General features: G+C 37.4%; 1 protein-coding gene across 3 annotated transcripts in view; it reads left to right on the top strand.

Annotated features, from left to right (window-relative positions):
• The window catches only part of ARL15 (ADP ribosylation factor like GTPase 15), a 225,796-nt gene that overhangs the window by 9,108 nt on the left and 198,351 nt on the right, over window positions 1–18,337 (top strand). For 2 of the 3 annotated variants that reach the window (XM_063181351.1, XM_063181352.1), the window contains exons 2-3: window positions 1,752–1,842; window positions 2,439–2,495. The exons of the other annotated variant lie outside the window; for it this stretch is intronic. In XM_063181351.1, coding sequence (XP_063037421.1) covers window positions 2,442–2,495 — 54 coding nt within the window. In that variant the 5' untranslated portion in view covers window positions 1,752–1,842; window positions 2,439–2,441. The remainder of the gene's footprint in view (window positions 1–1,751; window positions 1,843–2,438; window positions 2,496–18,337) is intronic. 3 annotated transcript variants of the gene reach the window in all.

Genomic DNA, 18,337 nt, shown 5'->3' with positions numbered 1-18,337 from the left:
GTGAGTTGCTGCAACCAAAGTAATGAAAGATTACAAGTGTGAAGAATAAACTCCCCATTGCAGCAACAGATAATCAACTGTCTTAATTCAGTGGTCAGACTGATAGTCTGAAGGATAGTATCACTAAACTTTTAATTATTTAAATCAATTCCTGTCACTTTTTCAAGGATTAAACTGAAATACTTCTGGGGAGGGAATGTAAATTTTCAGAAGAAAGGATAGGTGAATGTAATAAATATTAATAGTAGTGTTGGATTTAATGATCCTTTTTACCACTAGAAAATGTAGTTTATAAGCATTTTCTTGGAGACTTGAAGAAGGGATTATCTTAATATTTCACTGGGAAATGCATAAGGGAAACAATCCCTACTGTGTGTGACAAAATTCATGCCTTATAATAATTAAAATAGCCTGTGATTTTATAATGTTAACAATGGCAAACCCAACAATGGATAACTAAGGTAACATGGGATGTAGGTTATTTTATTTTCCTGAAGCAAGGATCTACAGGGGCTTGCTGGAGAATTTGAACTGCAGCTTAGTTCTCCTACTAATGCATAGCCTGGAAGTAGTGAACAAAAATTGAAAAAAAGAAAACTATTTATAATGCTGTGCTTGTCTAGAATAAAAGCGAACTGTATACATGAAGAAGCTATAATGGTTTGCTGCTGCTGCATGTTTACTTCTCTTGCAAGCTGAAATAATAATTTACTTTATATATAAAGTTGTATCTGCCAGCAACATAGATTCTGCCAGGATACTGAAAATGCAAATCATTCAAAGCATCACCCGGTGTTTTAAGTGTGGGCTTAAATTGCCACAGACCAAGGTTAAACATTAGGAAACTTTCTAGTAGAGAGGGTAATGAAGCACTGGACTAAAGTGCTTGGGGAAATCATCCATCCCTGGAACCTTTGGAACAAGGTCTGCAAATACTGTCAGGAGGGGTATGGTTTATGACCCCGCCCCACCACTTTGTGTAACTGTAGGATTTCTTGAAGTCAGTTCCTGTTTCTCTGTCAATTTTTTCTTTCTGGGAGAAGCTCAGAACACAAGAGATAGACTTAGATGTTTGGTCTTAAGGCTGAAAAAAAAATCTGCTTTAACTGAAATGGTGTTTAAAGTCAGAATCTCGTAATTAATAGCATACTAGATTATTTCCAGTAAGAAATGAAAATCATCTGTGCTGTTGAAGTTGTTTTTCAGGTTTTTTTGCTGTGCTTTTTGACTTTCAGACAGTTCAGTGAAATACTGTTTATTTAAAATTTAGATGTAGCAGCTAACACCAAAAGAAAAATGTTACTAAACATTTTTTTTATTACTTGTAATTATTAAGATCTGTTGTTTTGTTTTTTTTAATCCCAATTCTATTTAAATGGGTATTTCAATTCAATATTGGTTTTTTTTGGAGGGAGGGAGAAATTAGAAAGCAGATCCTGAAAAGATGTTTTGATTAGTATGTTTGAAGTCTGTATCATTCAACACTTTATCTTAGATAATGTGTGGACTTTTGAAACTTGTAATGAAAATGTTCCCTTGAAGGCTTTAAGTTTTGTCTTTCAAATACCTTATATAAAATAATTCCTCAATTACTCTTCTGAACAAATAATTGTAAGCTTAGTTTATTTTACATAGTTGTATAGGAAATATGGCAAACCTGCAGTAGTTTTTATTTTGGTATTGGAGAGCTGCATTTATTTCCTGGCTTTGTTGTGCTAATTAAAGAAGGTGTTTTTCATCTGTTTCATCAGAAACTCGTAGTCCCTCCTCAGCCTCTCTGGGTGACTGCAGAAGACATAGAATTGTGGCATCACAGCAGATTGGAAGTTGAGCAAGTTGAGGGTAAAAACTTTTAATATGATTATTCTCAGCTTAAGAACAGATTAAATAAAATGTTCTATTTTTGTGTTCTACTTTAGAAAGCTGAAGCAATAAGGCTCCAGAAATGTGCAAACATTAAATTATATGCATTATTCTGGTATATAGAGGAAGACAGTTTCAGTGATGGTAAAAGGAGAGAAAAATATAAACACAGAAGCTCTTTACAGTCCACTAAAAGGCCAAAAAGAACTCCATTAAAATGATTCTTGCAGATTGATTTTAAATCAGAGTAGATAAAAATAAATGAGACTGACTGAAAGCTTACATGCAAGTTATTAATGTTGTGTACAGGCATTTTTGGGATCATTAGATAAATTGAGACCTATAATGAAATACTGAACTAGTGAGTGTGAAGGTGTTGACACCTCTACACTTAGCTGCTTCTGTATGAAAGGTAGTATGTATCTGTATAACCTGAATTTATATGGCATTTTTCTAAGGTTTTTTAATACAGCTTTGAAAAAGGTGTTTCTTTCAGGGGAGAGGGGAGAGATGGGAAGAAAAGTAATTCTTAATAAACAGCATTCTTGATAATGTTTTTATTTTAATTCCTTTAGACTATGTCTGAATGTATCCAGCTCTCATTTGCTGTTTGTAGAATTGGCATTTACACGGTAAGGCAATGTTCTAACTAAGTATTTTTGTTAGTGTTAATGCCATTTGAGTGAAAAGAAGTTACTTAAGTTTTTTAGTATTGGATTTAAGTAATGCAGATAGCAAAAGGGATTTGTCATGCTAATTTGCCTAAACAGACTACAGTGGATTTTTGTCCTTTCAAAGATTTACTAATACCAGAAGAAAAAAAAGTATCCTCCACTTTAGTTAAAAAAAGGTAAAGAAAAATTCAGCCAGCCTCTTGAGGTGTAAGAAAATTTAGAATTCATGGGCATCAGTTGCTGAAAATTCTTGCGTAATGTAATTGCTGGAGGGTTTATGTACATTTGCCATTAAATGTCTATGATGTTTGAGTAATGTCACATATTAAAACATGTTAGCTGAATGCACATATTGTAAGTTTTTTCTGGAGAGCCTTAAAATTTTGGAAATGCTTTTAAGTTAAACTTAGCAAGACTTATATAAAAGAAATAAGAAGTTTACTTCAATTATGTGTCCCAAATATGCTAGCTTTTTTTTTTCTGCTCCTGGTTCTTCCAGTTAATGTTGAGAACACTTAGATGAATGGGGTTTTGTTTTTTAATTAATACATTACAATAATGTAGTGTATACAGAGCTTACACAATGTATATGACTAGATTTCTCAAATCATGCTTCATATCCTGGAGCTTTTGGAGTGGGAATGCTGCTCCTTCTGTTAGCACTTTTCAGGAGGAAGCCTGGAACATACCACTTCATATAGTCAAAAGTATGGGTGAGTTTTGACTAATAGTGAGGACGGCTATGTGCCATCACTAAATCTTACTTGAGGATAGACTCTCAAAGTTTAACATTTGCTTTTGTTCACAGAATTTGGTTCCAGGTAGTGTTAAATAACTGCATGAGGTTTTTTCCCCATAACATTTGCCTGCTTTCTGTTTTCAACATCTAAAAGCCTTTTAAATGGTAGAAAAGATGAGTCAAAGGCATATTTCCTTATGGCATTTAAATTTTTTTGGGAGGACTTTCTGTCTAAGAATTACTGTGTGATAAGAGTATACTATCTTAAGGATCAGAGAGGGTTACAGTCTGAGGTTTCAATGGCTACAATATACTCAAATGGTCTGCTAGTTCTTAAGAGGGCTAGAGTAAGCTGCTCAAATTAATTTGAGAGAATGTCTGAGTATAAATATGTGTGAATTATGGACCTGTGTATGAGAAGGTAAAATGTAGTACATCCTCTGATAGTAGTCAGTTCTGTTTTAGTTTAAAATAGGTCAAGTGTTGTCTATATACTCAAGTCCTCTGCTAAGTTGTGGTAGTTGCAGTTATAGTGATAGTTAAATAAGTGGTATCTCACTCTGACCAGCAAAATACTTAATTTTATCAAATGTTTTAAATTGAAAAATAAAACCGGCTTGCTGAATTTATTAAAATGCTGAAAGAAATTGATTTCATTGACTGCTGGTACTTAAGGAGGGATAGTGAGGAGATGATGACTAGGCTTCAGAGCATCTGGAGATGCAGCATTATGGCCACAGTGTACCAGGCAGGGCATGCCATGTAAAGTGCATTTGAAGGCTAAAGTAGTTCCTTTAGGAAAATGCTAGCTGCAGAGAGTACTTGCTTACATGAAATGCCTCTCATTGGATGACTGGAGGGTAGGCTTGTACAGTTTTGGTGTCATAGTAAACAGAGAGGCCTGCTGAAGTGAGAGCTGTGCAGAAGGACAGTGTGATAGTTTCTGCCTCTGCACCATACCCTGCTTGTGCTTGTAACTGTCACCAGATTTGTTACTCAGGTGTGTCAGAAGTCTGGCAGCTGTTAGGTACTGAGTGCTCTATACTGATGTCAAGAAGCAAACCCCCAGAAAACTCCAGTTCATATTTCCCTTCTAATTAATTCCTTGGGTGTTGTGCTTTCTGCAGTGTCCTATTTTGCAGATTCAGTTGATTTTCCATTTGCTAGCTAATTGATTTTTATCCAAAATCTAAGCAGTCTCTCAGATGCCAGTCCTTAGCAGCACCATGTGTTCAGCTTGTACTGAGGTACTAGGACACTTCCTGTTCTGCATGTCCTCATGGTACAGTGCTGCAAGTAAGGCTCTTAGTCCTTTGGACTACAGACAACTCAACTGTTAGCCTGTTATCAAGCTGCTTATCAGTAACACTCTAAAGCACCCATTATATCAACTGCACTACACCATTAAATTGGCTTCCTGTTTTTATGGAATGCACAGGTTATGAGATGGGGGAAGAGTTTATGTGGTGATCTATGGCAAAACAGCCAGTGCTGCCTGCCATGAGGAGAAAACCTACATCTTTGCAAGAATACAGGAGGAGATGTAATGCCTATTTCAGGTGAATTAACTAGATGAAGTATACCCTTGAAGGGAGGAAGAGCAAAACAGAGGTGGTTAATATGAAAACTATATAGATTTTTGTAGGGGTCTGAAACTGATAGATGTTTCTGTCTAAAAGGAAAACATTATCATAAACTCAAATGAAAACTTTTGTGATTAAGAAATCAACCAGCCAATGAAAATAAAACTCGTTTCACATAGCTTCTCTCAGAAGTTTTTCAGATGCAGGTTTCTGCCTCTTCCATCATACTAGCATCTGCATCAGATGTGTCAATTGGATGTGTGAGAGCAGGCAGATAAATTTGTAAATCTGCATGACTGTGGAGACTGTAAGCATTTGACAGCTTGTAACAAAGGCTATAATTTATTTTCTTTCTGTTTCTGATTTAATTTTCTTAATTAGATAAAGATCCTATTAAAATAATGATAGAGAATTCTACCTATGTGAACCTCAGAGGGAAAATAGTCCACTTTTTTTGTCTTGTAAAACAGTTTTTATGATAGAACACTTGCCACCTTTATGCATATTGAAACACTTACCACCTTTATACTCCATCTTGGAAACAGTGTGTGTGATTGTGTGCATATACTCTGGAAGGTTCTCTGATAGATACTCTGTCCTAGGCCTTGCGACTTTTTTCTTTTCATCCATTTGCATATAATTTTGAGCTTTTTTCAACAGGGGTAATAAGGCATTCTTTCTGTCCCTAACCTTTAAATGTGACTGCGGGAACATGCAAATTGTAATTTTCACACAACTTGTTGTTTTTGATAGAAAAACAAGGACAAAACTCTCTACAGGGGTCTGAGCCATGCAAAAATACCTGAGGAGGCCAAGTGGAAGCATGGTCTTTTACTGGTGTATATTAGAAGGTAAAATACTGAAAAATGCATTTTCCTGTTTCAGGAAATTCAAAAGTAAGTTTTTCTTGATTTCAAAATATGACATCAGCAGATAAATAATTTTATTTCAAAGCAACACAAGGATAATAAAAAGTTCCCTGTAGCTCTTTCTGCTTTCAAATGCTGGATATGGCAAAAGCAATGCACTGTGGCAACATTGCATCAATGCTGGCATCTTCTTCCTGAAAATCATGAGTAACTGATATTTTAGTTTTAGTAACCTCTTAGCTTGAATTTGAATGCAATGAGAAGTGGAAATAAATTATGCATTTTTACAGCTTTGCTTGCTGGAGTTTGTGTATGGTTGGTACAGTAAACGATACAAATGTGCTTTTGGTTTTCTGGTTTACTTTGGACTTACTTACATTTGTCTTTGTTTATAGTGATAAATTCATGTCTTGAAATGGTTTGGCTGGAATCAGCTGTTGTGCTAAGGAATTTGTCTGATGTTAGAAAAACCAGAAATAACATTTACTCATGAAGTGGAGGAGAGGAAGCTCTTTAAAGAAGAGAAATCAACTAAATGCCAGCAACTAAAGGCAGCCATGAAATAGGAGGCAATCATGAGAACATGCCTGTGAGATTCCTGGAGCCAGTCTGTGACAGAGTGTGGAAAGCTTCCTATGAGACTCTTGCCCTCCCTAACATGGTTTCCCATTGGAAAACACTAAGTTAAAGTAATAACAGTGTTCATATAGCATATCCTGCCTACTCCTCCCTTTCCCATGTCATGTCCTTGACATAAGCAACATAACAAAAGCACAAAAGTGCAGCAGGAAAAAGTCCTTTTTTGTTCTACCCTTGGGGAAATGTGGATAATTCCATTCATGGTCACTGCTGACAGTCTGTGGATAGCCTGTTGGAAAGGAAAGGTCTAAATGTTTTTAACTTCCAGCCTTAAATGAAAGGTTCTTGCTATCAGCCGAATTTTGGCAGTGACTTGCATTGGGTGGGACTGTGCCTGCTGTGTTGTTGCAAACCTGTAGTCAAGCTGCTTGAACCATGCTAGTTGTGATTTGTGTTGCTACCAACCTAAACAGGAGAAAGAGGGGCAGAGTGTCCTGATGCATGTGTCACTCTGTGCATGTGAATGTTAGATACATTGTGGATTTTATACTATAGCACTTTAAGCTGAGACTTTCTTTTCTACTTTTCCTGAAATTTTTTGAAATGAGGAAAGTAAAAACAGGTGACGGGGGAGAGAGCATCAAGACTGGGCCAGGAGAGTGGATCAGAGTACAATTCTCTTCCCTGTCTTTCCACAAAGTTCCTTGGTTAAAGTGAACTGTGCTGACATTGCTGAGAGTCTCTTCTTGTGGCCAGAGCTCATGTTACCTGCTCAAAGAGCTCAGCAGCTTGGTGCAGCCAATGCTGCTGTGACAGCATTGCTTTCCTGGGCTACTCATTGGCATACACTAGGTTTCCAGCTTTTTGAGAACCTCTGACAATTAGTTATTGCTTTCACTGAAAAGGTATGGTTTGCCAAATCAGCCAGTTAGTTGATTTTTGTCAGAATCTCTACTGGACAAATTTGCAAGTTGAAATAGAGCTTTGTCCTGGGCTAGGGACTTGAATACAGGTTTTGTTCCATCTGATTTGTCACTGCTGTCCATGGCTCCTTCCTGCTCTAGAGAACGGCAGTGTTGTTCCACAGGCTGTTAGCTTTAGGGGAGGACAAGAGGAAAAGCCCAGATTATCATTACAAAAGTCTCTGATGTTTTCTGTTCAGACAAGATGCTGTTTCATTTGCATTTATCAAAGCTGTGGGGTTAGTTATCCTGTACATAAGTGCTGTTTTGCTTTTTCTCTTTGGAAGTCAGGATTCCTAATCTTCATTCTTGCTTCCTGTCCAGAAAACAGTTATGTACTGTGTCGTCAAATGTATTTTGCCTTCATGGTGCTCCACATGGAAAATAAACTACTCTTGTTAGGCTCAAGTGATGCAGGGAGTGATGGTATGAGCATGGAATTTTTCTGATTGCCTCTGCTGAACATCCATTTTTTGTGTATTTTGCAAAGTAGCCTCTTTAATTACAAAATGAAAAAAAAATTAATTTAATATTGTAGGTTTAAAGGTAATTTGTAAGTACATTGCAAAGTAAAAATATTCAAAATTTAGACAGTCTCCTATGAAAAAATGATCTGTTTGACATCAGAGGTGCCCTCAGATTGTGGACTTTGAAAGATAGCAGGGGATTCGACTAATGTTGAACTAGTGGCAAATTGCAAATATATTACTTTACTGTACCATTTGAGTTATTGAGCAGGTCAACTAGAAGTGGCTCTTCAGGGGAAGTAAGTTTTTTCTTTCATGTTCTGTAATCCTGTGGCTGGGACCATGCATAGCAATGAGATGTGCAGAAGAGCAAATTGATTTGCAAGGACTCCTGACTGGGCAATTTTAAGTTAAGATGGAAAGCAAGCTCCCTGTGATTATGGTCAAAGTTGCACTCCCTGCTGTTTGTGCACATGCAATCATATCCTCTACCTTGGGCAGTTGGATAAATAAGAATCTAATAGGTGATCTGCAAGCGGAAATAGTGAGCTTCAGTAATGTGTGTCACTCATAATATTTTGCATGTAGCTGCAGGGTTTTTTTATTGCTCTGTTTTTTTTAGTCATAATCTTGCCAAAAACTGTGTTGCTTTTGCGTATGAGTTGTAAAGTATTTGTTCCTAGTCTGTATTTGCCTTTAGCAGTAATTGAAAAACCACAGAGCACTAGAAATTATGCTTGCAAAATAATTGCATCTTTCACAAGACTACCTGTTTCAGTAAAAGTGGGAAAAGTTTGTTCTGCAGCTCCTAAACTTTTGTTCTGTGAGCTCAAAAATTGTCTGTTAGTCTTAGAGTGAGAGAAGATTGCTTTTTCCTGTGAACATGCATGCACTGTATCCTGAGGCCATCAATGATAAGTTACTATTATGATTGCTACTGTAAATAGTTCCATTCTGTTTTCTGAAGACATCCTGTGTTTGTTCAAGAACAGGTATCTGTTAAGGGAAGAAGTCATACAAGTGGATAGTAGATTAAAAAAAAAAAAAAAGGAAGTGCATCAAATGCCACAAAATGTAATCTGTTCATGAGTTAGCTTTTTTTTTTTGTGGCTTCTAATTCTTACCATCACTACACGTATATCCATGGTGTTTTTAGTTTTTCTTCTCACCCTAAAATTGAAAATGTTTGCCTAGGTGTTGAAGTTAGTCTTCAAAGTGGTTTGCTGAATATCTGTTGCTACATCTTCTTTATAATTCTAGTCTGCTGTCTTCAAAGTCATTTGAGATTGTATGTGTAATTAAAACCATAAATGCTTTTGAAAAGGCTGTTCTACAGCATCCTTTAGAGCCTTTTAAAGTAAATAGTGCTTTTAGATCTGTCTTCTATTACAGTGTTTGTATTTTGATCAGTTTGATTATATTGCATACAAATCATAAACCTAGTTATATTTTGTCATATGAAAACTTTTGAGTGCATTTCATTTTTATAGTAAGGATTTATATAGTACAAAACCGTATTGAATTTTTACTGTGTTTATATTGCTGGGTATTATGTTGTTTAAGAGTAGAAAACAACAGTGTTTAATAAATGTCATAAATTCATACTATGGTTCCACTCTTATGACTATATATACCTAAATTTCAAAAGGAAGCTTTTAAGTAAGTGTTACTAGGATCTCAGATGCCATTTTGGGCAATAGATTTTTAGGAAATGGTAAAAATGTGAAAGGCAGTATAAGATTTGTCTTTTGTCAGAGAAAGCAAAGGCACATACAGCTATGACATGGCGTGTTGTAACCAAAATTTTAAAATTCTCTTTCTGGTATTGTCACAATTGCCTGTGTCCATGCAGGCAAAAAGTACCTCAATTTTCAGTACCTCAATTTTCAGCAGTGTTTGTCTCGAGGCTTCCCAAACTTGCAGCTTGATTTTTTAGCTTTATGTAATGCTACAAGTGAATGTTCTAGACCTGCCTTGTTTCACTCAATCCTTCTGGTGTCTTCAAAACCTCACTGACACAAATTATTTGTCATGCAATTATTTTATCATGGACTGTCTTGTGTTGGAAGGGACCCGCAAGGATCATTGAGTCAAACTTCTGGTGCTGCACAGGACAGCCCAAAAAATTCCAGCGTCTGCATTTTCAAAATCCTTCTTGATTTGTGTACTGGAACCTTTACACATTACAGAAAAATAACATTGGTGGATCTTCAGATACAATCCTGCAGAGCTTCTCATCTGAAAGAGGGTTTCTTTAAAACTAGAGTAAGGAAACAGCAACAGCCAATGGAATGAAATGTCCCACTTTCTCCTCTTCTCCAATTCAAAGTGTAATTTAAGAGAGGGACGCACAAGTCTGCTGTATGTTTCCTGGGCTTCCAGCTGAATGCTGATGACAGAACTGAGAGTAGCTGCTCAGTAGCATTTTCAAAACTTCATTTTAGCCTTGGGCACATACTGGCACCATGTTGAACAGATCCATAATCTTCCAGTGATTTCTTTTACAAAACATGGCAACATGTTTCCATGCCATAGCTGTGACTTTTACAAGGATATGTAGTGATATAGGACAATGGGGAATGGCTTTGAACTGAAAGATTTACGTTAGATGTTAGGGAGAAATTAATTGATGTGAGAAACTGTGGATGCCCCATCCCTGGAAGTATTCAAGGGTAGATTGGATGGGGCTTTGAGCAACCTGGTTTAGTGAAACATGTCCTCAACGTTATTAAATGTTTCATTAATAAATGTTGCATCTCAGGCAAAACCCACGACCCATCTTTTTTTGCTTATCTTTGCCACAAATTCCATTATTCATGGATTTTTTTAACCACTCTTTACTGTAATATAGTCAGACAAGACACACTTTACCTTAATGGAAGGTAATTATTTGTACCCCAATTCTAAAAGTGCACACACTTCCAAAACATGTGAGATTTTGTTTCTTAACGAGGCCCATGTTGTCATGGAGATCTGCTTACTTCATTAAGTTGTCATCTTGGATTTAGTGGAAGACATTCCAGTGCAATTCTCTGGAATACATACGTGTAAGTAATAACCCTTGTGTACACAGTCATGCCTAGAGGCCCGACAGAGGTTGATACTCTGTTCCATACTGACTTGAGTCTCTGCTGTGACAAGCAAGCTACAGACTAACAGGGATTACCTCAAACACATCAGTGTATTGGGAAACCATGCAAGATCTTGCCATGTGCACTTCTTGTCTGTGTGTGGAAAAAGAGGTGGGATTTGTGGTGAAGTTGAATCTTTACAGGCAAAAGATCTGGAGCCATGGGGAGAAAGTAAAGCAAATGTCTTAATCAAGACTTGACAAAGACTTCTGGTTATTTACATCAAGATTTGTGTTTCAGATGCTTTTGCCTTGCTCTTCATAGGAGGTGTGTATTGTTTTTTTCTCTGCTTGAATTTATTTGCCATGGAAGAGAATAAGTCTGCTAAGAGAGAGGCTTATGAGCAGATTGAGTCATATAGTGGGATGTTAAAAAGAAGTAACTCTTGGTTTCAGTGGTTCTACAACGCTTTTTGCCATGCCATCTCACTCGACTTTGAACAAGAACATGATTCTGAAAGGGATCAAGTCTGGAAATACACACTTTGTCATGTCAGATTAAAAAGCAACGGCCACGGTAGGTGAGAACCCCAAATACTGGACCTCAGCCTTGCAGGAAAGGATAATATGGGGATCATAAAAGAGAATTTTAAATCCAAATAACCCATAAATAAGAAGGTCAAAACATGTATTTAAAAAGAAAAAGAAAGAAGAAGAAAACCAATTGAAAACCCAACTCTAAGCAGCTAGAAAACCCAAAAAACAACTACTGTGGAGTAAATTAAGTTGAACTGAGGCGCTGGCACTATTGGATAATCAGCAAGAAAACCACAATAAAAGAAACTTTTGTTTTAGGTGTGTTTTGTGCTGAGCCTGTAATTAATTAATCTTTTATAAGCTATCACTCTCCAATAATAATTAGAGGTTGACAAATCAGCTCTAGATAGAAAATATGAATAAAGCTCTTAGTAAGTACAAAATCTGAATGTATTCAAAATGCCTGTAGAACTCTTTCTCCTGATGGTTTTATTATTCCATATGCTTGTATTCCCAGATCTCACAGATAGCGGCTCAACATTCCCAATGAGACACAAGATATTTTGTTTTTCAGCAGGCTAAACTGAAGTGTAAAATGAAAAGAATTTACTGATATTCCACAGGAAGTTTATGCAAGATCTTGTGGTTCCGAGTCACAATGCATGCCTTGGCTGATTGGTGTCTGGGCATTTGAATACTGATATAAGCCTTCTGCTGTTTTTATCATTGAAATTAGAACATAATTAGAATGAAAATGTTGTGATTCCAAATTTGTTTGCAAATTCTCGCATGAGATTCAGAAAAGAGGGGTTTTGTGGCTTCTTTTGTGGGAGTTAAGGATTTTCTCTTTGAAAATTCTGTAGTGTGGGAAGCTCTTTCCTGAGGAAGGAAGATGTTAGTAATCTGCTCAAGTTCTTGAATAATATTGCAAAGAATGCCACTTAATTTCATGTTGTCACTTCTCTGTTCTCCTCTGACTTCTTTCAAGCTTTCTTTAATGGCTGCTTTATATGAGATACGTGCACCAGGTAAGCTGGCATAATTTTTTTCTCCTAGCATCTGATTCTAATGAAGTAACCATGTTTTCCCCATATATGTTAACTGTGGTATTGTGTGTGATCAGGGTTCATGATTTTCTGGTTTTGATTCCCTGTTCCCCTCATTGCTGGAATATTTTTGTTAAGAAAAGCTGCTTGTGTTATATTTCAGCATGTGTATTGCCTGCTTACTGTAGCAACTGCCACAGGGAATGACTTCTTAAGGAAAAGTGGAGGACTGAAAAGAAATTATCAAAGTGGTATATAAATTTTTACTATTATATGCTCAGTGTGTTGAACTATTGCAGGTCTCTGTGTTGCTGTTTAAGCACTGGATACTGCTGTATTCCTTAGCTCTTAAACTGACATAAGTGACTTTCTGTTGGCTTTGTCTGTGTTTTGTACTGAAAGCTGACTCCTTATTTGAAGAATAGGCTTTGAGTCTTGGTGGGGTTTTCCAAAATTATTTTGGGATATCAAAAAACATCTTCTTCCTGTAAAGGTCTTTTTAACGGCTGTTTTGGGTTGGACAAGGTTGAAATACTTTTTGGAAGAAAGGCTTAATAGAGAAAAGTGTTTTATAGGCAGATGACTTAAAGGATTTATGTGTTGCTGATGATGCAAAAGTTCATGGCACAGGTTGTGAAGTATAAGAAGCCTCAGAAACAGGGAGTCTCCCTTAATGCACAAATGTTTCTGTTTTTCATGTTCACATGATAACATCATAACAAATAGATTTGAAAGGAGCAAGAGTCATCTAATTAATTCCTGGCTCAGAAGCGGGATGAACAATGACCAAACCAGTTCTGACCAGGCTGCTTTTCTGAAAAAAACCACATCAGGTTCCATAATCTCTTCTACAAACTCTTTCTGAGCTCAACTAGCCCTACTTTCTACACACTGTTTTTCTAAGATCTAGCCTAAATTTCTTGTTAGTATTTCTTGCTTCAGTTTAAACTTTTTAGCTCAAGGTTACATGGGGCTTTGAGCAACCTGGTCTAGAGGAAGCTGTCCCTGTCCTTGGCGGGGAGATTGGAATTAGATGATCTTAATGGTCTCTTCCAAACCAAACCATTCTATCATTCTTTGTCTTATAGACAGCAAAAAGGTGCACTCTGCTGGATTAAAAACTGCCTGGATGGCTGGCCCAGAGAGTGGTGGTGAGTGGAGTTACATCCAGCTGGTGGCTGCTCATCAATGGAGTTCCCCGGGGCTCAGCACTGGTGGCATTTCTGTTTGCTGGAGGGCAGGAAGTCCCTGCAGAGGGATCTGGGCAGGCTGGATCATGGCTGAGGCCAGTGGAGTGAGGTTCAACAAGGCCCAGTGCCAGGCCCTGCCCTTGGGTCACAACAGCCCCAGGCAGCTCCACAGGCTGGGGCAGAGTGGCTGGAAAGGAGCTGGGGGTGCTGGTGACAGCAGCTGGACATGAGCCAGGCTGTGCCCAGGGGGCCAAGAAGGCCAATGGCATCCTGGCCTGGATCCGCAATGCTGTGGCCAGCAGGGCCAGGGCAGGGATTGTCCCCCTGTGCTGGGCCCTGCTGAGGCCACACCTCCAGGGCTGTGTCCAGGGCTGGGCCCTCACTGCAGGAAAGGCCCTGAGGGGCTGGAGAGAGCCCAGAGAAGGGCAATGGAGCTGGGGCAGGCTCTGGGGCACAAGTGCTGTGAGGAGCAGCTGAGGGAGCTGGGGGTGTTTGTCCTGGAGAAAAGGAGGCTCAGGGGGGACCTTATCACTCTCTACAGCTGCCTGAAGGGAGGCTGTGGCCAGGTAGGGGTCAGCTTCTTCTCTGCCAGCAAGCAATATGATAAGAAGAAATGACCTCAAGGTGTGCCAGGCAAAGTTCAGAGTGGATATTAGGAAAATGTGTTCCTAATCCACTATTTGTACTTAAAATCCACTAATACCCACCATCAGTATTCCACCATGGAAAGGGTGGTGAAGCTTTGGAACAGGCTTCCCAGGCAAGTGGCTCATTCACTGATCATTGGGGTATTTACAAGATGTGTAGATGTGGCACTAAGGCATCTGTTTTAGTGGTGGACTTGGCCATGCTGGGTTAATGCTTGGACTTAAAGATCATAAAAATATTCTCTAACCTAAATGGTTCTAAGATTCTTTCCTATGTATAATAGTAAACTTTGAACTAAAAAGCCCATTTCAAAATGCATCCAGCATTGGATGGCATTTGTTTTACAGGGAGTATGACTTACTGTGTAATTAGATTTCAGTCCTTAATTACTTGCATTTCATAGAACTGTAAAAAAACTTGTGTTGGTCTCACTGAAACTGCAGGAAAAACAAAAACTCTCCAAAAACTCTCAATTTTTAGCATTAGAGAATTAAAGCATTTCTTTATTCTGGCCATTATATTGTTATGGCCAGGATATGCAACAGAAACAATTTCATCCCCACGTTGCCTGGGTTGTGCAGAGAAAATGATTCAATCACACATAATTTTTACTTGATTTTTCACATGTTGATACAGTCAAAACTCAAAGAAATTAATTGGTTCAATATTCATTGGTCCCAAGTTACACAGATCTTTGTATTTGGTTTCCAATTGGTTGTTGATCTCTTCACCTTTGATGGTTCTCATTCTTTGTTTTCTTACCTATGGTTTTCCAAACCAGGAGTCTCCAGCCATGCCAGGGGTGATTTTGGAGCTGATGGTCATTAATGGTCGTTATCTTTTGTGTATCTTCTGTGTTACTCGCAGTCTGCTCAGATGTTAAGTCCTTTGAAAGGAAACCCTAAGTCCTTTACCCTGGGCAAAAGTGAGCAAAACCCCTGACTAAAGTTATATAAAAAATTTAAACTTGTATAATTTCCAACAGGACATGTCAGGAACCTTAAAGATCATCCGGTTCTAGCCATCCTTCCATGGGGAGGGACACCTTCCAATATCCCAGGTTGCTGAGAGTTCCTTTCAACCTTGCCTTGAACCCTGCCAGTGCTGGGGCATCCATGGCTGCTCTGGGGAACCTGTGGCTCACCATCCCCACAGTGAAGAATTTCTTCCTAACATCTAACTAAGCTTCTTCTCTTTTAGTTTAAAGCCATTGCCCCTTATCACTCTCCCTCTTATTTATTTATGTATTTATTTTATTCATTTAGTTATTTTTGGTTGAGTAGTTTTATTATTGTTTTATTATTACAGACCAAATAACTCCAGTGAAGGTGTTTGCTATGATACAGTTTTTGCTATTTTTTGTAACTTAATGTTTTGGTAACAAAACATTAGATTACAAAATTATCAGTTTTCTAGGTTTTCTCTTAATTTTTACTTTAATGATACGGTTCTACTTACCTGAATTAGAAGTTTAAAATCTGTTAGAAGGGTAGTAATTTTTTGTGGAGGAGAGTTTCTTGATTTCCCCCACCAGTTTTTGATTGTTCCTGTGAGCTGAAGGGGCAAATAGCAGTCCTTACCAAGTAATGTGATTTTTTTTTCCAGTGCTGTCACTGTCAAAATGGCAAAGTTGAGCTATGTCAGCTTGAGCTGGTTCAGTATATTTACAAGACGAGATACTGTGCAGCTGGTTTTAGACTCTTATATCTTTGAAATACCCTTATACAGTTTCTGATCAGCAGGTCCTAACTGTCTTATGAGGTGAAATTAATGTTAAACTTCTCAGTTTTGTAGGAAACCTAATGTGAATTCCCCTATTTAAAACTGAAGTGCAATGAAGTTCAAGAGCAAGGAGAAGAAGCTATTTAGGGAGAAATAATAATTTATTTTTTTTAATTGCATGGTGGACATGTAGAATAAGTCTTCAAATTGAGTAAAACCAAACCCAGAAAAATAAAAGCCACAGGAATGAAAACTAATTTTCAAACAGTACATTTCTGTTGGCATATTTTCGAGCAACATTTATAAACAATTTGGTTTTGGGTTTCTATTCTGTAAAATTCTGTTCCTATTCTGTAAAATTAAAACAGAAGTAGATTGTGTTGTTAAATATTATTAAAATACTGAATTTTGAATAGCATATTGATTTAAAATAAAGCCCAAATATACAAGTCAGCCTATTTTCAATGAAGTGACTTGAGACAATTATCTAATAATTTGAGCAGAAGACTATATACAATTTCTGTCTTAGAAGTATCTTTGCAATTGTGAAAGAAAACATTATATTTGTAGAACTCAGCATCACATGTGGTTTTTTTTCAAAAAGTGTGAAAGCAGAATGCTTTCATAATGGCAGTTAACATTATGAAATATATTTTACAGTGATTGTGAGATTAAGATAACTTAAAGAAACAATCTCTGTATGTTGAGGACTTGACCTGCAATTCAGTTTTGGAGGGTTGATATGGCTTGCTGTGCTCTTTTGGAACTTGTTGGGTTTTTCTCCTCCCCCATGTCCCAGCAGATAAGGCCTTTCTTGTTCTTCTTTTACAGAGATACAGTATATAACTTGAACTTCAGACTGTATTTTTGTGCTGAAATATAGGATTATTCTAGTATATGTTTTACTTGATGTCAACAATAGTAATAAGAGAAAGCAAAAGCAGTTATGTATGGGTCCTGAGGTATCCTGTGCTAGGTTGTATCAGATGAATGTATGTGTTTGGAGTACCTTTTGTCCTGTAGAAAAAATCTGAAGATAAGGAGTGCCTGAATGTAAGCTGTAACTTTTTTGGGTAACCTATCACTTTAAGTAGGCAAGTGCCCAAAGTGCAAGCAAGCCTCAATTACATTTCAGTGCCATGATGCTATAATTAAGCCAGGGAAGGGTCCTTTGGCAGGGCCCAATTCTCCTTTTTCAAGGGTTATGAGTCTTGGGAACATGCAGAAAGGTGTAGAAAAACACCTGTATCTTGGCAAACAATAGCCTTCTCTGGCAAAACTTGGGTTTGTCTCAGTCAAGTATTTTGATCAAGCTATGTAGACCTATAAACAATAACATGAGTATTTTTTTCTATAGTTCAATATCTCTTTATATTTCTTTGTTTAAAGCTGAAAATCAACTGCTTCATGAGGAAACGATAAGGATGACTTTATTTTTGTTGGGGAAATCCAGGTTGAAAGTTTGAGTTGCCACAGAGTGTGAATTGGAGGATATAAGTATGGGGGCCCTCCCTATTTTAGTAGAAGCCTTTTTAAAGCTTTACACAAAGGGATCTATGGAACATGAACTAAACTTTTTTTCTAAATGGCTAAACAGGATGTAGATATAAATAATAATTCAATACAAACTTATTTTGGTGGAGCTTTCTCACACACAGCTTCTTGTGTATTGAGAAATGCAGTTTCCTTTCAGAAAGTTTTTTCACTATTTTCCGGATGGTGCTTAAGAAGAATTCATACCATTTAAAAACTATTTGAAACCTCTTTTTCCAAGGTGTTGTAATTTCTTTTTGCTAGCAGTAATTTTTGTTCTTAATCAAAAATCATTCTGACTTTTCTTAACTCTCTGCAAAATATTAATGGTTGAGCAAGAAAGTGGTCAGGTACTGGAGTTGAGACTTCTCATACGTACCCTGTTAATAAAACAAATGTTTGTATTCTGTCTTTTTAGAGCACTCCTATTCTTGAATACAAGGTGAATTCTAGTATAATGACACTTTCCTCAAAAATTGCATGCTGATTTGTTGTAACAATAAGCACTCTATCACTTTAAGCCCCCTTATTTTTGTTTTAGTTTAAATGTGCCTGCTCAGTAGCTTGTCTGTGGTTTATTCCATGCAGTCAAATCACTGTTGCTGACATGTACTTTCTACATAGCAACGGGGAAGTCCTTTGTGAAGCTACCACAGACAGAGATTTAACAGGGAGGCAGTTGCAGAATGTGAAACCACTTCTAATTTTGGCAGTATGCTTGACTGTTTAATCTTCATGTTGGAAATACTGTCCTACCTTGAGGGCAGATATCATGGTTGATGTAACCTGAAGAATATAGGAAAACCTCTGATTGGCTATGATAGGAGAGTTGGGAAATACTATTGTATGAAAGCA

Source organism: Melospiza melodia, chromosome Z, assembly GCF_035770615.1.
Source record: "Melospiza melodia melodia isolate bMelMel2 chromosome Z, bMelMel2.pri, whole genome shotgun sequence".
NCBI classification, from domain to species: Eukaryota; Metazoa; Chordata; class Aves; order Passeriformes; family Passerellidae; genus Melospiza; species Melospiza melodia.
This window is presented reverse-complemented; position numbering and strand designations above follow the sequence as displayed.